General features: G+C 50.0%; 1 protein-coding gene across 1 annotated transcript in view; it reads right to left on the minus strand.

Annotated features, from left to right (window-relative positions):
* Positions 1 to 17,514, minus strand: part of TMPRSS9 (transmembrane serine protease 9) — a gene marked incomplete at both ends in the record, with an annotated part of 30,454 nt that extends 12,940 nt beyond the window's left edge. The window contains 8 exons of the mRNA XM_082836235.1: positions 8 to 282; positions 5,923 to 6,094; positions 7,609 to 7,722; positions 9,548 to 9,585; positions 10,379 to 10,558; positions 10,671 to 10,738; positions 13,980 to 14,107; positions 17,373 to 17,514. Coding sequence (XP_082692361.1) covers positions 8 to 282; positions 5,923 to 6,094; positions 7,609 to 7,722; positions 9,548 to 9,585; positions 10,379 to 10,558; positions 10,671 to 10,738; positions 13,980 to 14,107; positions 17,373 to 17,514 — 1,117 coding nt within the window. The remainder of the gene's footprint in view (positions 1 to 7; positions 283 to 5,922; positions 6,095 to 7,608; positions 7,723 to 9,547; positions 9,586 to 10,378; positions 10,559 to 10,670; positions 10,739 to 13,979; positions 14,108 to 17,372) is intronic.
* Positions 17,515 to 18,469: the final 955 nt, after the last annotated feature.

The raw sequence follows: 18,469 nt of genomic DNA on the forward strand, positions 1-18,469 counted from the left end.
TGCTTACGGAAATCCTCCTTGAGGTAGCCCCAGCCCGAGATCAGACACTTCTTCCGGGGCGGGAAGACGTGCACGGCGGCTGGGAGGCACACGGGCTGCACATGCCTGCTGAAGGGCAGGGGGCCACCCAGCTCGAGCACCGCCACGTCGAAGTCGGCCGTGTCAGAGTTGTAGAAGGGGTGCGTGATGATCCGGGCCACTCGGGCCCGCACCGTGCTGGCCTCCGAGCCGCTGAGGTAGGTGCTGCCCGCGTAAGCCACCCACTCGGTGGGGTCTTGGAATCTGCAGGGCAGACAAACCCCCGCTCAGAGGCCCACTGAGGATGGGGCCGGAGGGTGAGGCACTCACCCAGCGGGCAAGTGTTAAGGAGGCGCCCCAAAACTCAGCCATCGAGACTAATAATGATATTTTCGGACTTCCCTGGTTTCGCAGTGGTTAAGAATCCGCCTGCCAATGCAGGGGACACGGGTTCGAGCCCTGGGCCGGGAAGATCCCAGGTGCCGCGGAGCAACTAAGCCCGTGCACCACAACTACTGAAGCCTGCGCGCCTAGAGCACGTGCTCCGCAACAAGAGAAGCCTCCGCGCTGAGAAGCCGCGCACCACAACGAAGAGTAGCCCACGCTCGCCGCAACTAGAGAAAGCCTGAGCGCAGCAACAAAGACCCAATGCAGCAAATAAGAATAATAATATTTTCATGCAACATTGTCAAAAATCAGAATGATTGCCCAAAAAAAAAAAACCAAAAAAAAAAAAAAACGTGCACGAATTATCAGTATTTTAAACAAAGACAGGATCCAGCACGGCTGGGATTAGGGTGAGGCGAGTGAGGCCTTGAATACGGACTGGCTACTAGATAACATTGCGTGGCTGTTTTTAATTTTCTTGGGTGTGATAGTGGTATGTGGGTATGTGAGAGACTCTTTTCTCTATGTGCACAAATGCATGCGGGAGATTCGGAGGCCGTGTGTCATGATGTTCTCTACTTAATTTCAAATGGTTTGGCAAAGATATATATGTATGAATGTGTGTGTGAATAATTACAGATGCAGATAGATGGAGAGAGTGGGAGAAAAAACGAATACAGTGAAATAGTAATAACTTTTGAAATCAGATACTGGCATAGGGGTGTTTGTCGTCCTATTTTTTCATCTTTTCTACTTAAATATATTCATAATAAAATATTAAGAGAAACGAAATTTAAAACGATAAAAAAGCAACGCTTCTTGCCCTGAATGTCACTGCTTATGTGACCTGTGTCCACCAGACCATCATTTCCTGGGGCAGGTTTCCCTGGGATTCCCAGCAGGCTGTTCCATTAGTGACCCTGGGGCAATTCGTAGGTAATGGTTTCCCAGGGGAACCCATGCTTCCTGTTGCCCTGTCCTGTCCCCGAGGACTCCTCAGATGGAAATAACCAAATAGCAATGCCTGGCACTGCCAGAGGCTTCCAGAACCTTCTTCCACCTTTGGTGAGCTCCATTCTGATTGGCCACTCTCATTGTTAAAGATTCTGACCATCCTCAACAACAAAAAACAACCCAGTTCAAAACTGGGCAGGGCTTCCCTGGTGGCACAGTGGTTGAGAGTCCGCCTGCCGATGCGGGGGACACGGGTTCGTGCCCCGGTCCGGGAAGATCCCACATGCCGCAGAGCGGCTGGGCCCGTGAGCCATGGCTGCTGAGCCTGCGCGTCCGGAGCCTGTGCTCCGCAACGGGAGAGGCCACAGCGGTGAGAGGCCCGCGTACCGCAAAAAAAAAAAAAAGCTGGGCAAAGGAACTTCCCTGGTGGCGCAGTGGTTAAGAATCCACCTGCCAATGCAGGGGACAGGGGTTCGACCCCTGGTCCAGGAAGATCCCACATGCCGCGGAGCAACTAAGCCCGTGCGCCACAACTACTGAGCCTGTGTTCTAGAGCCTGTGAGCCACAACTACTGAAGCCCGTGCGCCACAACTACTGAAGCCTGCGTGCTCTAGGGCCTGCGTGCCGCAACTACTGAGCCCGCGTGCTGCAACTACTGAAGGCCACACGCCTAGAACTTGTGCTCCGTAACAAGAGAAGCCACTGCAATGAGAAGCCTGTGCACTGCAACAAAGAGTAGCCCCCGCTCGCCACAACTAGAGAAAGCCTGCACTCGGCAACGAAGACACAACACAGCCAAACAAACAAAAAACTGGGCATTGCTCCCAAGAAGATGGAGCAATGCCACACAAATGCCACACAAATGGCCAATAAGCACATGAAAGGACGCTCAACATCACTAATCATTAGGGAAACGCAAATCAAAGCCACAGTGAGACATTACTGCACACCCATTAGGATGGCTATTATTAAAAACAAACAAAGTGACAAGTAATGGCCAGGATGTGGAGAGACTGGGAGATCGGCCAAGATGGCGGAGTAGAAAGACCCTGAGCTCACCTCCTCTCAGGAGCACACCCAAATCACAACTACCTGCAGAACCACCATCGATGGAAAAGACTGGAACCTACCAGAAAAGATCTTCTCCAACCGAAGACAGAGAGAAGGAACCGCAACAAAATGAGAAGGAAGGGTGGACTCATGATATGATCAAACCCCGTGGCCCCCGGTGGGGGACCCACGGACTGGAGGAGAATCACGTTGCAGAGGTTTTCCCACAGGAGCGAGAGTTCCGAGCCCCGCGTCAGGCTCCCCAGCCTGGGGGTCCAGCACCAGGAATTGGGCCCCCCAGAGCATTGGGCTTCGGAGGCCCACAGAGCTAGTCGCAGGAGCCCCACAGGACTGGGGGAAATAGAGGCTTCACTCCTAAAGGACACACAGAGAATCCCACGTGCACTGGGACCCGGGGCAGAAGCAGTCATCCGATAGAAGCCTGGACCAAACCTACCTGCTGCTCTCGGAGGGTCTCCTGGGGAGGCAAGGCGCGGGCGGCCATGGGTCGCCCTGGGGACTTAATGTTGGCGGCCGCCATCTTGGTTCTTTAGTGCGGAGACCCGGGCCCACCCCCAATAGCCCACAGGCGCTAGTGCTGGGACGCCCCAGGCCAATCAACTAACTGGGCGGGGACACAGCCCCACCCATCAGCAGACAGGCTGCCTTAGACCCCCCCTGAGCCCACAGCTGCCCCTAGACACAGCCCTGCCCACCAGAGGGCCAAGACCCAGCTCCGCCCACCAGTGGGCGGACACCAGATGCAAGAAAACCATGATCCCGCATTGAAGGCCAGACCCTAGCCCTGCCCACCAGTAAGCCAAGGCCACCTCTGGGACGCTCCAGAACCCATACCCAACTGTAGCCGAAACCCGCCCCTTCCCCACCCCCCCACCAATGCTCTGAAACGAGCTCTGGGATCCCTGGGCCCTGCAGGCAGACCCCAGGAACCAGCTCTGCCTGCCAGGAGTCGGGCACTAACCCCAGGCCCCCTAGGATCCCACAACCGGCCACCTCGTGACCAAGCCCCACTAAACCGCAGCCAGCAGCGTCCACATAAGACGGGGCCTGGCAGCCAACCAAGCCTAGCAGACCGCCCACACAGTCAGCCTGCGACGACAGAAGGACCCACGCAGCCCTCTTAGAGGGAACCCCTAGAGCATGGAGCTTGGGTGATGAGCGGGGAGTGCACTGCGGGGGTGCATAGGACGTGTCCTCCAGAAGCCACTCCTCCAAGGTTGAGAAACAACGAACCTACCATACACATGAAAATACAAACAGCAACTCAGACAAAATGAGGTGACAGAGGAACATGTTCCAGACAAAGGAACAAGATAAACCCCCAGGAGAAGAACTAAGTGAGGTAGAGAGAGGCAACCTACCTGAGAGAGAGTTCAGGGTAGTGATCGTAAAGACGATCATAGAACTCAGGAGAGGAGCGGAGGCACGGAGTAAGAAGTGAGACGTTTTAAACAAAGAGAAAATATAAAGAACCACCAAACAGAGATGAAGAATACGATAACTGAAATGAAACACACAGCAGAAGGAATCAAAAGGAGACTAAATGAGGCAGAAGAACAGATCAGTGAGCTGGAAGACAGAGTAGTGGAAATCACTGCCCCCAAAAGAAAAAAGAAAAGAACAATGAAAAGGAATGAGGACAGTTTAACAGACACTAGGACAACATCCATCATGCTACTATTCACATTATAGGGGTCCCAGAAGGAGAAGACAGAGAGAAAGGGCCTGAGAAAATATGTGAAGAGATAACAGCGGAAGACCTCCCTAACTTGGGAAAGGAAACAGCCAGCCAAGTCCAGGAAGCACAGAGGGTCCCATACGGGATTAACCCAAATAGTAACAAACCAAGACACATCATAATCAAAAAGACAAGAATTAGAGAGAGAATATGAAAAGCAGCAAGGGAGCAGGAACAAATAACGTACAAGGGAACTCCTGTAAGACTATCAGCTGACTTTTCAGCAGAAACTCTGCAGGCCACAAGGGAGTGGCAGGATGTATTTAAAGTGATGAAAGGGAAAAGCCTACAACCAAGAATACTCTAGGCAGCAAGGCTCTCATTCAGATTTTTTTTTTTTTTTTTTCCGGTACGCGGGCCTCTCACTGCTGTGGCCTCTCCCGTTGCGGACGCGCAGGCTCAGCGGCCATGGCTCACGGGCCCAGCCGCTCCGCGGCACGTGGGATCTTCCCCGACCGGGGCACGAACCCGCGTCCCCCGCATCGGCAGGCGGACTCTCAACCACTGCGCCACCAGGGAAGCCCCGTCTCATTCAGATTTGATGGAGAGATCAAAAGCTTTACACACAAGCAAAAGCTAAAAGAACTCAGCACCACCAAACCAGCTTTACAATAAATGTCAAAGGAACTTCTCAAGGATGTGGAGAAATTGGAACCCTTGTGCACTGCTGGTGGGAACGGAAAATGGGGCAGCTGCTGTGGAAAACGGGATGGTGTTTCCTCAAAAGGGTAAACACAGAATCGCCATATGACCCAGGAATTCCACCTCTGAGTTTATACCCAAAGCAATTGAAAGTAGTGACTCAGACACTTGCACACCCATGTTCACAGCAGCATTATTCACAACAGCCAAAAGGTGGACACAACCCAAGTGTCCGTCGACGGATGAAAGAATAAACACATGTCCATCCACACACTGGAATATTATTTGGCCGTGAAAGGGAAAGAAGCAGTGACACACACTACAACGTGGACGAACCTTGAAAACAGGTTAAGTGAAATGTCAGTCACAAAAGGACAAGTACTGTCTGATTCCACACACAGGAGGTCCCTGGGGGAGTCAGATCCACAGAGACAGGAAGTAGATGGTGGGGCCAGGGGCTCGGGGAGAGGCTGGGGAGTCGGTTTAAAAGGGGTAGAGTTTCAGTTTGGGAGGATGAGAAAGTTCTGGAGATGATGTTGGGGACGGTTGCACAACAATGGGAGTGTGCCTAATGCCAACGAGCTGTGCACTTGAAAATGGTAAATTTATGTTACATATATTTTGCCACAATTTAAAAAAATTAATGCATTCAGATTTAACAAAAAGAAAAGAGAGGGAGGGACTTCCCTGGTGGTCCAGTGGTTAAGAATCTGCCTAAATGCAGGGGACATGGGTTCAATCCCTGGTCAGGGAACTAAGATCCCACATGCCACGGGGCAACTAAACCCACGCGCCACATCTAGAGAGCCTGCACGCCGCAACGAAGAGCCCGCGCTCCGCAACAAAAGTTCCCACGTGCCGCAACTAAGACCCGACACAGCCAAATAAATAAATAAATATCTTTTAAAAAGGAGAGGGAAGGAAGGAGGGAGGGAGGGAGGGAGGGAGGGAGGGAGGGAGGAAGGAAGGAAGGAAGGAAGGAAGGAAGGAAGGAAGGAAGGAAGGAAGGAAGGAAATAAGTTCCACCCAGGAAAGGTGGCATTCCCAGAGTGGAAGGTAGGTGGGATACAGGGGTGGGGTGGGCTCTGAGCCCTCAGGGACGTGCACTCACTCATTGAAGCAGTGGGCAGCAGACACGAGCCACCTGGCGCCAATGACGGCGGCCCCACAGAAGTGTTCGTTGTTTTCTCGGAGGCTGACTTGCCAAGGGAACTCCCCCGGGGATGCCTCCACACCGCCCACAATCCTGCCGGCTGTCCTCCAGCCAGGCTGCAATCCACAGTCTGCAAGACAGAGATCACTATCCAGGACCCCCAAGAAGGCAGGAGTGTGGCCACGTTCCTGGCACGTCTGTCTGCAGTTTGTTGTCCCCATGGCCACCGCATTCAAAGAATGCCAAAGATGCCAGCAAACCACCAGAAGCTGGGAGACCACATGGAACAGATCCTCCCTCACGGCCTCAGAAGGAACCGACCCTGCGGACACCTTGATCTCGGACTTCTAGCCTCCAGAGCTGGGAGAGAATACATTTCTGTTGTTTAATCCACTCAGCCTGAGGTCCTGTGATTCAGCAGCTCTAGGACAATCATACCCTAAAGTTAGCTATATGGATGCTACGTACCTATGTGACCAACCCCCAACACAAACCCTGGACACCAAGCCTTGGGTGAGCTCCCCTGGTTGGAAGTACTTTGAGTGTGTTGTCACATATGGTGCCGGGAGAATGAGTTAAGCGCTGTCCACATGACGCCACCGGGAGAGGATAATTGGAAGCTTGCTTGAGCTCGGTCTCTCCTGGACTTTGCACCTTTTGCTTTGCTGATTTTCATCTGTATCCTTTCACTGTAATAAGCCATAACTACGCATATAACAGCTTTACTGAGTTCTGTGACTCCTTCTCGTGAATCGCTGAATCTGAAGGAGTCTTGGGGACCCCCCGACCACACCTGCCAATTTCAATCAACCTCTATATCATCCTCCGCAGCCAGGTACCAGATGCTATGAATGTCTCCCTCACCGTGTATTTTGCAAGTTTCAAAATCTTTATATGTCCATCTTTTCATAGGATGCCGTGTCTCTGTTTATTTAGTCTGCTTTTATGTCCTTCAGCAATGGTTTGTAATTCTAGATAATTATTATTATATACAGGACACAAGTTTATTTTATTTTGTTTTGCTATTAATCAAGACTATGATCTTTTCCATTATATCGTCTAACCCGTTATTAATTGTATAAAGCAAAACAAGAGCTTCCTTTATGTGTATTTATCTTATCTTCCCCTTATTGTTGAACTGTCTTATTTTTCTGATATCCTTTCAGTTAATTTATTGATTCATTTAGAGAACCAGATTCAAATTATGATAGTTTTCCTTCTTCCTTTCCAACATTTAAACCACTGTTCTCACCTTACTGCATGGGCTAGCATTGCTAGAAAAATGTTGACTACTCTTACAGCATTTCAATTGTAATTTTCCCTTGCTCAAATCCTTTTGGTGACTCCCCACTACCTATAGGACAGACCCCTAGTTCCTGGCATTCAAGGCTTCCCACGGTTTGACCTGATTTTTTTCTCCTTCTCACCCGAGGCTCTCCACTCCACACACCTCAAGGTCTCCCTTCTCTGCTTGCCGCTCAGGTTTCCTGTCATATCACAGGTGCCCACTCCCTTTCTCTGCCCCGCTCCACTGAATGCCGGGACCACGTGTCTGTGTGTGATGGGCACAGTGGGCCAGAGAGCCAGCACTTGAACCTGGAAAGGGGACATAGCCCAGAAAACAGGCCAGACAGGCAGACTGACCACAGTGGGCCTCATCGGAGCCATCAGAGCAGTCCGCCGTGTCATCACACTCCGGGTTCACCTTTGTCACACACTGGCTGTTCCCGCAGGAAAAGGCATTCCCTGGACAGTGACCTGAGGGCAGACAAGAACCGCGTTCCTGACCTCACTCCATCTCTCCCGCCTGCTCTCCACGCGGAAACTCTAGAGCGTGGAAGGCATCTCTTCGCTGCTTCCTTTTCTCTGAATGTTTCTGAAATAATTTTCTCAGAATTAGTACAGAGATGTAACACATGAGAATGCCAGTCAGCACCGGGGCCAGGGCTATGCAACCTAAGCGTATGTGTGCCGTGTATGTACTTCTACGTTTCTATCAGCCACGTTTTATTTATTTATTAATTTACTTTAATTAATTTATTTTTTGGCTGCGTTAGGTCTTCCTTGCTGCGTGCGGGCTTTCTCTAGTTGCGGCGAGAGGGCGCTAATCTTTGTTGTGGTGTGTGTGCTTCTCATTGTGGTGGCTTCTCTTGTTGCGGAGCACGGGCTCTACGCACGTGGGCTTCAGTAGTTGCGGCACGCGGGCTCAGTAGTTGTGGCTCATGGGCTCTAGAGCGCAGGCTCAGTAGTTGTGGCACACGGGCTTAGTTGCTCCGCGGCATGTGGGATCTTCCCGGACCAGGGATCGAAACTGTGTCCCCTACATTGGCAGGCGGATTCTTCACCACTGCACCACTGGGGAAGTCCCGCCATGTTTTTAAAAAGTAAGAAATAGGGGGACTTTCCTGGTGGCTCAGTGGATAAGACTCTGAGCTCCCAGTGCAGGGGACCCGGGTTAAATCCCTGGTCAGGGAACTAGGTCCCACATGCATGCCACAACTAAGAGTTCACAAGCCACAACTAAGGAGCCAGTGAGCCGCAATTAGGGAGCCCACGTGCCGCAACTAAGGAGCCAGCAAGCCACAACTAATGAGCCTGCCTGCTGTAACTAGGACCTGGTGCAACGAAATAAATAATTTTTTTTTAAAGTAAGAAATAGGTGAAATTAATTTTTAAAATTGTAATAAAGTACACATAACATAAAATTTGCCACTGAAGTGTAGGTTCACATTTGGACCCATTCTCTGTGGGGGCTGTCCTGGGCACTGTGGGATGTTGAGAAGCACCCCGGCCCCACTCACTGAATGCCAAGAGCACCCCCCATCGTGACAACCACAGATGTCCCCAGACATCACCCTGTGTCCCCTGGGGGGGCAGGATCACCCCTAGTTGGGAACCATTGATGTAAAGCTAAATAAATGTATCTGTAGATGTGTCATGAGCCGTCTGGGAGGAAAGTCACCAAAATAGTAAACGCAATGAGAGTCCAGGTGATACCTACTCTTTTTTTCTTTTTTCTTCCCCCAAACTGTTTTTTTGTCTTTTCTTTTAATAACAACTTTCCATCACTTAAAAACAAAACAAAAACGATAATGCCTTCTCTTAATCATGCTTGGCTCTGAATAATTCAAAGTGCCTCACTTTTAAATTGTCTGCTCACACAGATACACATTCTTTTTCATATTCTTTTCCATTACGGTGTATCACAGGATATTGAATATAGTTCCCTGTGCTAGACAGTTGGACCCTGTTGTTTATCCATCCTATATGTAATAATTTGCATCTGCTAACCCCAAACTCCCAATCCTTCCCTCCCCCACCCCCCTCCCCCTTGGCAACCACAAGTCTATTCTCTATGTCTGTGAATCTGTTTATGTTTTGTAGATAGGTTCATTTGTGTCATATTTTAGATTTCACATGTAAGTGATACTTGTCTTTCTCTGACTTACTTCATTTAGTATAATAATCTCTAGGTCCATCCATGTTGCTTTAAATGGCATTATTTCATCCTTTTTTATGGCTGAGTAGTATCCCATTGTACACATATATACCACATCTTCTTTATCCATTCAACAAAACATACCTGATTTTAAGTCTCTTTCTGTCAGCAGCTCTTTCTGGCTTCCTGCGGCAAAACGGAGAAGAGATATAAGCTCATTTAGCAAGCACTGAGGTTCTCTGACAACATCGTATTGCAAAGCAGTGGTCTGCGCTGTCCACCTGGGATCCACTTAAATTCTGACTTAAATCAGCAAAGATGAAATCAGATGAAATATTCCATTCCTCACAATAAGAGCTCAACAGCCGCGTGGGGCAGGTGGCTGCCAGAGTGGATGGCACCGACCCAAAACACTTCCATCCCCGCAGAAAGCTCTCTTAGTGCTGGCGAGGTTACTGAGACTCACTGAGTGTGTCGGGAGTGGTGGAGAGGGGACTGTAAATGTCCTGCAGGGCAAGGGCAAGGCAACAATTTTAAAATCTGAGCAGTCTGACCTCATGCCTGGTTCTCAAATCACAACACACAGCAATCTTAGAATTTTAGAGCATAACATTTACCCTTATTTCTATACCAGGGGCCAGGAGCCAAATCCGGCCCACCACTTGTTTTTGTAAATAAAGTTTTATTGATACACAGTGGTGTCCGTTTGTTTATATAGTGTCTTTGCTGCTTTTGTGCTATAATAGCTGAGTTGAGCCATCTGGACAGAGACCCAATGGGTGGCAAAGATGAAAATATTTATAGGTTGCCGCCCCCTGGTCTAGACCATAGAGGGTAAAGCAATGGGTATATGTTTCCTTGTCACCAAGAGGGGCGATTATGGAAAACCTCGAGTTTAATGCGACTTTCACTTGGCTCCCCTTCCCCAGCATGTCCCTCCAGCCCCTCCCAACGTCGCCCTGTCTCTGGGGCCACTCGCCTGTGAGCTGGGCGGACACGATGGTGCCATAGGGGGCCAGGGGGATGCCGCGGCCCTGCAGCCTCTCTCGGAGTCCCCGCTGCAGCAGCTCCTCCTCCAGGCCCAGGCTCGGTGTCCACAGGGCCGGCTGCATAAAGTGCAGCCGAAAACGCACCAGGATGCTGGCGTTGCCCTCCCTGCGGGGAGGACACTGGCCCTTGAGAGGGAGGGCGCCTCTTGGCTGGAATCTTCTGCAGTCTCTCAGGCAACCACCAAGTTTCCTCCACCTCCAAGGAGGCCCCAACTCACCAGTAACTGAGCACTGTGCAGCCCACACAGCTGGCCTCCAACTCTGTCTCCCGAAAGCTGCTGACAAACTACAACAGAAACAACCGTGGCAAATGTGAGACTCTGCGGAGACTCCTGGGGGGGACAGCTGGGAAGGGGGTGGAAAAGCATCTCCTCTTCAACTCCATGTGTGCGGCCAACTCACAGAACTAAGAGACAGGATAGGCATCTCGAAGTCGTGCCTATGAAAATATAGCTCCGCCAACAGATGATGGAGAAACCCCACGTGGTCCCTCCACACACGAGAGCATCACTCAGCCGCGAAAAGGGGTGAAGCCCCGACACTCCTACAACGTGGACGGACCCTGCGAACACGATGCTCAGCGAGAGAAGCCAGACGCAGAAGGACACCCAGGGTGTGATTCCACTGATGGGAAACGTCCAGAACAGGCAGATCCGCAGACACAGAGCGTGGGTTCCTGGTTGTCAGGGGCTGTGGGAGAGGGGGTGGGGGTGACTGCTGATGAGGGTGGGGTTTCCTTTTGGGTGATGGAAGGTTCTGGAATTAGAGGTGATGGTTGCACAGCTTTGTGAATGTACTAAATGCCACTGAATCAGTCACTTTAAAAGTGGATAATTTTAGGGAATTCCCTGGTGGTCCAGTGGTTAGGACTCGGCGCTTTCACTGCCGGGGGCCCGGGTTCAATCCCAGGTTGAGAAACTAAGATCCCACAAGCTACACGGCGTGGCCAAAAGAAAAAAATAATAATAAAGAAAAGGATAATTTTATGTTTTATGGGAATTTTACATTAAAAAAACCCTCTGTGGCTGAGCCCACTTTGTGCAAGCAGATGCTATCAGGAAGGTCCTCGTCCTTCATGTGCTGTTAGGGTGACCACTGTCCGCGTCTCCTAGGATTGTCTCGGTTTGGGCACCGAAGGGCCCACATCTCTCCCCTCGGCAGCTCACGTCACCCACACGTAGGGTGACCACGTAACCCCGTTCATCTGCTCTCCCAATGTAGTCACTGACAGCGTTCCTGTCCCCTGCAGAATGTCCTGCTTAGGTGCTAAATCCTATGGTCACCATCCTCGCTCCCTAAACACACGTGATGCACAGTCACGCCCGTTCATCCGCTCATCTAAAACACCCTCAATCCAATTTGCTTCTCTGAACCGCACCCTCTGAGTCCACATCCCCACAGCCCACACCCAGACCTGCACTGTCCTGTAGAACATTCCACAAATTTCCAAAATGTTCTACACCTGCCTCACCCCATATGGCAGCCGCCGGCCATATGTAGAAACTGAGCATTTGAAATGTGGCTGGTGCCACAGAGGAACTGCTTTTCACATTTTGTTCAATTTTAATGAATTCACGCTTCAATTTCAAAACGGATACTTGATTCAGTCACTGGAAAATTCTTAAGTATATCTGGAGCATCTTGGGTCTGTAAACGTTACAAATTCTAAGTAGGGATGGAGTTTTCCCAGTGGAAGCTCAGTATCCACCCTGAGATGTGAGTGTAAAGGACACGCCAGGTTTGGGGGACTTCCCTGGTGACGCAGTGGTTAAGAATCCACCTGCCAATGCAGGGGACACGGGTTCAACAGCTACTGAAGCCTGCGCGCCTAGAGCCGGTGCTCTGCAACGAGAAGCCCCCCGCAGTGAGAAGCCCACACACCGCAACTAGAGATAGCCCGCTTGCAGCAACAAAGATAAAACGCAGCCAAAAAATAAATAAACTTAAAAAAAAAAAAGACACACCAGGTTTGGAAGCCTCAATACAAAGGAAAGAATGTAAAATATCTCATTAATCCGTGCTTTATATAGGTTGGTGACATGTTGAAATGATAACATTTTGGATATTCTGGGTTAAATAAAATGTATTATGAAAAATAATCTTACCTGATTCTTTTTACTTTTTTTTTTTTAAAAGTGGCTACCAGAAAATGTTAAATTACACATGGGGCTTCTGTTACGTTTCTACTGGACCTTGCTGCTTTAAGATACGGGATTGAGATTAGCAATACGGCCCATGTGCTGAATTAGAATCACTGGCTGTTTTTGCAAAGATCACGGACAAGAATGGTTTTTACATTTTTAAATGTAAAAAAAAAAAACAAAAGAAAAATATTTCACGGTGCATGAAAATGGTATGAAATGCAAATTTCAGTGTCCATAAATAAAGGTTTATTGGCACACGGCCACACCCACTCATCTACGTCATCTATGGCGGCTTTCAGGCTACAACACAAGGCCCAGCAGTCAAGACAGACTCTCTGGCCCCCAAAAGCCAAAAATATTGACCATCTGGCCCTATTACGGGGAAAGTTTGCTGACTCCTGGTCTAGACGATGGTGACTCCTAACTGTCCCCCTGCTTCTCTCACATCTTATCACACATTTAAAATGAATCCTTACCTCGTCACCTTTCTCTTTCCCTTAGGATAAAATTTTAAACTATGTTTTAAAAGTCACCTACCATAAAAACTCACCTTCTACAAGTGTACAATTAGATGGGTTTTAGTATATTCACAGAGTTGTACAACCTCATCACAATTTTAAAACATTCTCATGACCCCAAAAGAAGCCCCATTCCCATCAGCAGTCACCCCCATCCTCTCCCCAGCCCCTGACAACGAGGAACCCACTGTCTGTGTCTGTGGATCTGCCTGTTCTGGACGTTTCCCATCCGTGGAATCACACCCTGTGTGTCCTTCTGTGTCTGGCTTCTCTCACTGAGCATCATGTTCTCAAGGTCCGTCCACGTTGTAGCGAGTGTCAGGGCTTCACCCCTTTGCGTGGCTGCGTGATGCTCCCATGTGTGGAGGGACCACAGTTGTTTATCCATCGTCTGTCGATGGACATTTGGGTTGCTTTCACTTTGGGGCTGTTATGAATCACGCTGCCATGAACATTCGTGTACAAGTTTCTGTGTGGACTCACGGTTTTGTTTTTCTGGGGCAGACACCCAGGAGCAGAATTGCTGGGTCAGATAGTCACTCCACTTTTAACGTTTGGAGAAACTGCCAGACGGTTTTCCACAGTGGCTGCCCCTTTTCATACTCCCACCAGCCGCGTAGGAGGGTTCTGATTTCTCTACCGAAATGCAGTTTACAACCTTTCAACGTGGCCTACGGATCCTGCAGCAGTCAGTTCCCATCGAATGCTACCCTCCCCTGCATTCTGGAATGCATCAGCCCCTGCCCTCTTTACCCCATGGGGCCCCCTCCCTACCTCAGAGGCTGCCTGGGCCTCCCATTGCTCTGCTGCCTCAGTCAGAGCCCCTGGCCTCCCACGTGGCCCCCCTGGCTCCCAGAACCCTCACCAGCGTTTCCAGAGTGGGCGTCAGCGTGCGGTAATAGTCTGAGGTCTCCTGCTGCAAGCTGGGGGCAAACCGGATCCCTCGCAGCTCGGCTGTGTGCTCCACGTTGACACCCTGTGTAGAGAGGGAGGCTGCGGACAAGACCAGGGCCCCGTGAGAGCGCCCACCTGCAGGGGCAGGGCTCAGTCAAGCCGGCCTCTGAGGCCCCCCATCACCCTGGGGTGGTCACCCCCAACAAACGGGGGGTGGGCTGACTTCCCGGGGGTTGAGTGATTATTAACAGTGCTCCCTTATCGGCTCTCACCCATCACCCACCCAAAGGCCCCCAGGTACCCAAAGCCCCAGGCATCCCCAGGTTTCCCTAAGGGGAGGACTGGATCCTAGCCAAAAATGGCTGAAATGGCCTCAGAAGGAAGACCTTCCCTCGACTCTGGGACAATTCCCACCTCCTCCCTGGGAAGGGGCACCATATACCCCAGGGGCACAGCCAGGGGTGCCAGGACCCTCGAACCCCGGCCCACGACACCACCCTCTGAATAATAGTTTCCAACGGTTGTCAAAAGTACACAACAGCAAAGAAGAACCGTCATACAATGTTGTAAAGAATACAACCCTACGTGATACATGAAGACACGTGTTTCTAACTGTCGAAAATATGTGAGACTGGCAAAGGGGTCCGTCAGTCAAAAATGATCATAATTACAAAATTAAAAGACTAGAAGTAGGGAGTTCCCTGGTGGTCTAGTGTTTAGGACTCAGCGCTTTCCCTGCTGGGGCCTGGGTCCAATCCCCGGTCGGGGAACTAAGATCCCACAGTCCATGTGGTATGGCCAGAAAAAAAACAAAAAACTTGAAAAAAATTTTTTAAATTAAGAAATAGAAGTAGCAGCCACCTACACTGTGAAAGCTGGTTCCCAGCTCTATTTATTTGAATGAATATTCAACCAGCTCGATATTTAGATATTTGTTTATTCAATAGATAGAAGAGTCTAAAGTAATTCTAAAATTGGTGTGTTTTCTCATGCAAGGAACTAAAAAGAAAGAAAACAAGAACCCTGCTGTGTAGACCCATGTGCTTATGTTCTGGGCCCCAAATAAGCCTCACACTTTCCCTCTGAAATAACCATGGGCTCCCAGGCAACTGGAGAAACAGCCCAGCAAGGGCCCGTGTAAAATTTTATACTTCCAAATAAAATTTTGAGCTGTCTGGGAAGGGGACAAATTTGAATTGTAATTTAAAAATTGTTTTTAAATTTTAAGTGTTTCTTAGAGCCTTCCTCAGTTTCAGAGGTCCTGCTGGAGATTTTATCTACCTGTTATCCCAAAATGTAGCTGTGCTTCTAGACTGGAGGTGTGCAACTGTCCCCTGTCTCTCCGTAGCGTGAGGACACATGGACACACGAACACACGGCCACCCCCCACCCACCAACAGAGCCCAATTTTCATGCATTTCACCCCACAGCCACTAGAGGGCCTCTGTCAGCCGTGCCAGCCTCTGACTTATTCCAGATATTCACAAATATATATATTTAAATATATTATATATATCTTAAAAAAAAATATATATATATATATATATATATATATATTTTTTTTTTTTTTTTTGCGGTACGCGGGCCTCTCACTGTTGTGGCCTCTCCCGTTGCAGAGCACAGGCTCCGGACGCGCAGGCTCAGCGGCCATGGCTCACGGGCCTAGCCGCTCTGCGGCATGCGGGATCTTCCCGGACCGGGGCACGAACCCGTGTCCCCTGCATCGGCAGGCGGACTCTCAACCACTGCGCCACCAGGGAAGCCCCTTAAATATATTTTTAAAAATACATTTTAAATATATATATTTAAAAAATATACATCCCACATTGGATTACCAACTTATTATTTTGCCATATGACAGCATTTTCCCCCAAAACTGCCAGTTACCATGAGCATGTCAAGGACGAAAGGAGACCTTTACATTCCCACACAGAACTAGCAAGCTCATCTCAGCGGGAGCCCGGTCCAGAGCAGGGCTGCCCAGCAGAACTTCCCCTGATGACGGAAGGTTCTAGATCTGAGTATCCCCTGCAGGAGCCACGAACTACTCGTGAAATGTGGCTGGTGGGGACGGAGGAACTGGACTTTACCTGTTATTTAATTTAAGCTGACTCAGTCTAAACAGCGCTGTGGCTCAGGGCTACCACGTCGAGGTGTGGGGCAGCCCTGGAATTCTATGCAGGCGGCAGGGCTCTGTGGACCCTTCCACTGACATAAAAAGACCTTCCTTTGTGTGTTTTTATAACTGCAGCCTCGCAGCATTCACCACAGGTCATCATTTCGTATGTTTCATTGTAAATAATATGAATGTACGTACATTAGAAGCAAACATGAAGTGGGAGCCACTTTTGACTGTGGGAGGTGGGAAAGTCAACGACTGCTCACTTATACTTTGGGGGACTTTTCAAATTTCTCAAGGTTTTTATTTTATTTTTTCTTTTTATTTATTTATTTTTTTTGCGGTATGCGGGCCTCTCACTGTTGTGGCCTCTCCTGCTGTGGAGCACAGGCTCCGGACGCGCAGGCTCAGTGGCCACGGCTCCCGGGCCCAGCTGCTCCGCGGCATGTGGGATCTTCCCAGACCGGGGCACGAACCCGTGTCCCCTGCATCGGCAGGTGGACTCTCATCCACTGCGCCACCAGGGAAGCCCAAGGTTTTTATTTTTATAAATTTATTTATTTATTATTTTTATTTTTGGTTGCGTTGGGTCTTCGTTGCTGTGCGCGGGCTTTCTCTAGTTGCGGCAAGTGGGGGCTACTTTTTTTTGCAGTGTGTGGGCTTCTCATTGCGGTGGCTTCTCTTGTTGCAGAGCAAGGGCTCTAGGCAGGTGGGCTTCAATAGTTGTGGCGCGTGGGCTCAGTAGTTGTGGCGCACGGGCTTAGTTGCTCCGTGGCATGTGGGATCTTCCTGGGCCAGGGCTCGAACCCATGTCCCCTGCATTGGCAGGCGGATTCTTAACCACTGTGCCATCAGGGAAGCCCCTCTCAGGGGTTTTTAAAAAGTTCATTTCCCTACTGGTCTGCATTTCACCCTGGTTGTGAATCTTCATTAAGCAACTAAGACCCAGCGCAACCAAATAAAAATTTAAAAAAACAAAATCAAACACATGGTATTAAAAAAAATAAAGAATCCCACTGGTAGGAAACCTGAAATTTGCAGGTATTGCCTCGACACCCAGGCACCCACCGCTAGCCCAGGACTAAGTGCAGCCACACTCAGAACCCGGTCCCATCGCCTCGCTGTTGGGCGGCCTCTGTGTACTGCATGCTCAGCCCTTTGCTCTGGGACACTTTTGAGCCACTCCCAGGCATCTGAGTGCAAGCCGCCTGCCGTGTGGACCCGTGCAAGTCTGTGGCCACTCACCCACAAGGACTCCCAGGGTGACCATGATGATGCCGGTGGCCACCATGGCCGAGAGGGCTGCCCGGCAGCATGCGGCGTCTGTAGGCTGGATGTCCTTGGTTGCCCTGGGCACCAGCTGTAAGTCACCGGCGGTGGGCTCCATGGCTCCCAGACGTGGGGACGGCGACCTGGAAGCCAGCAGAAGACAGAGAGAAAAAGGAGGTCAGAGCTGGGGGCGTTTCTCTTTCCCTAAGCAAGGGTCTTCCTTGTGCAGACGTGACAGCCATCAACAGCGCCCTAGGCGTCGGGGGCTCCACGCAAAACATAAACACGGATTCAACATGACTGCTGGCTGGGCTGGCACACGCGGGATCCCCACGGGGCCCTTGCTGGGAAGAGCGTGTATGAGTTTCCTGCACTTGCTATAACAAATGAGACAAACCAGTGGCTTAAAGGAACACAGATTTATTCTCTGACGGTTCTGGAGGTCAGAGTTCTAAATAATAGAAGGCTGTGTTCCTTCCGGAAGCAGCCGTCTGCAAGCCAGGAAGGGAGCTCCCACCAGAAACCAACACTGCCGACACCTGGATCTTGGACCTCCAGCCTCCAAAAGTGGGAGAGAAAAAACGCCTGCTGTTTAAGCTGCTCCGTCTATGCTATTTGTTCCGGCAGCTTGAGGTGACTGAGACAATTGCACAGAGATCCCACATAACTCACACCCAGCGTCCCTAATATAAAGTCTGGTACATGTGTCACAATTAACTAACCATTTTTTTTTCTTTTTTTTGGCTGCACGGCATGCAGGATCTTAGTTCCCTGACCAGAGATCGAACCCGTGCCCCCCTGCAGTGGAAGTTGGAGTCTTAACCACTGGACTACCAGGGAAGTCCCTTAACAAACCAATATTGATACACTATTACTAATCAAAGTCCACAGTGTATTCAGATTTCCTCAGTTTCCCCCTAATTTCCTCTTCTGTCCCAGGACCCCATCCAGGATCCCATGTGACAGTCATCACATGTCCTTGTGACCTCTCTGGGCTATGATGGTTTCTCAGACTTTGTGATGCCCTGGGTGGTCTTGATATTTTGCGGAATGTCCCTCTTTGGGGGTCTGTC

This window comes from Leucopleurus acutus, assembly GCF_964270905.1.
Source record: "Leucopleurus acutus genome assembly, chromosome: 3".
In the NCBI taxonomy this organism is placed as follows: domain Eukaryota; kingdom Metazoa; phylum Chordata; class Mammalia; order Artiodactyla; family Delphinidae; genus Leucopleurus; species Leucopleurus acutus.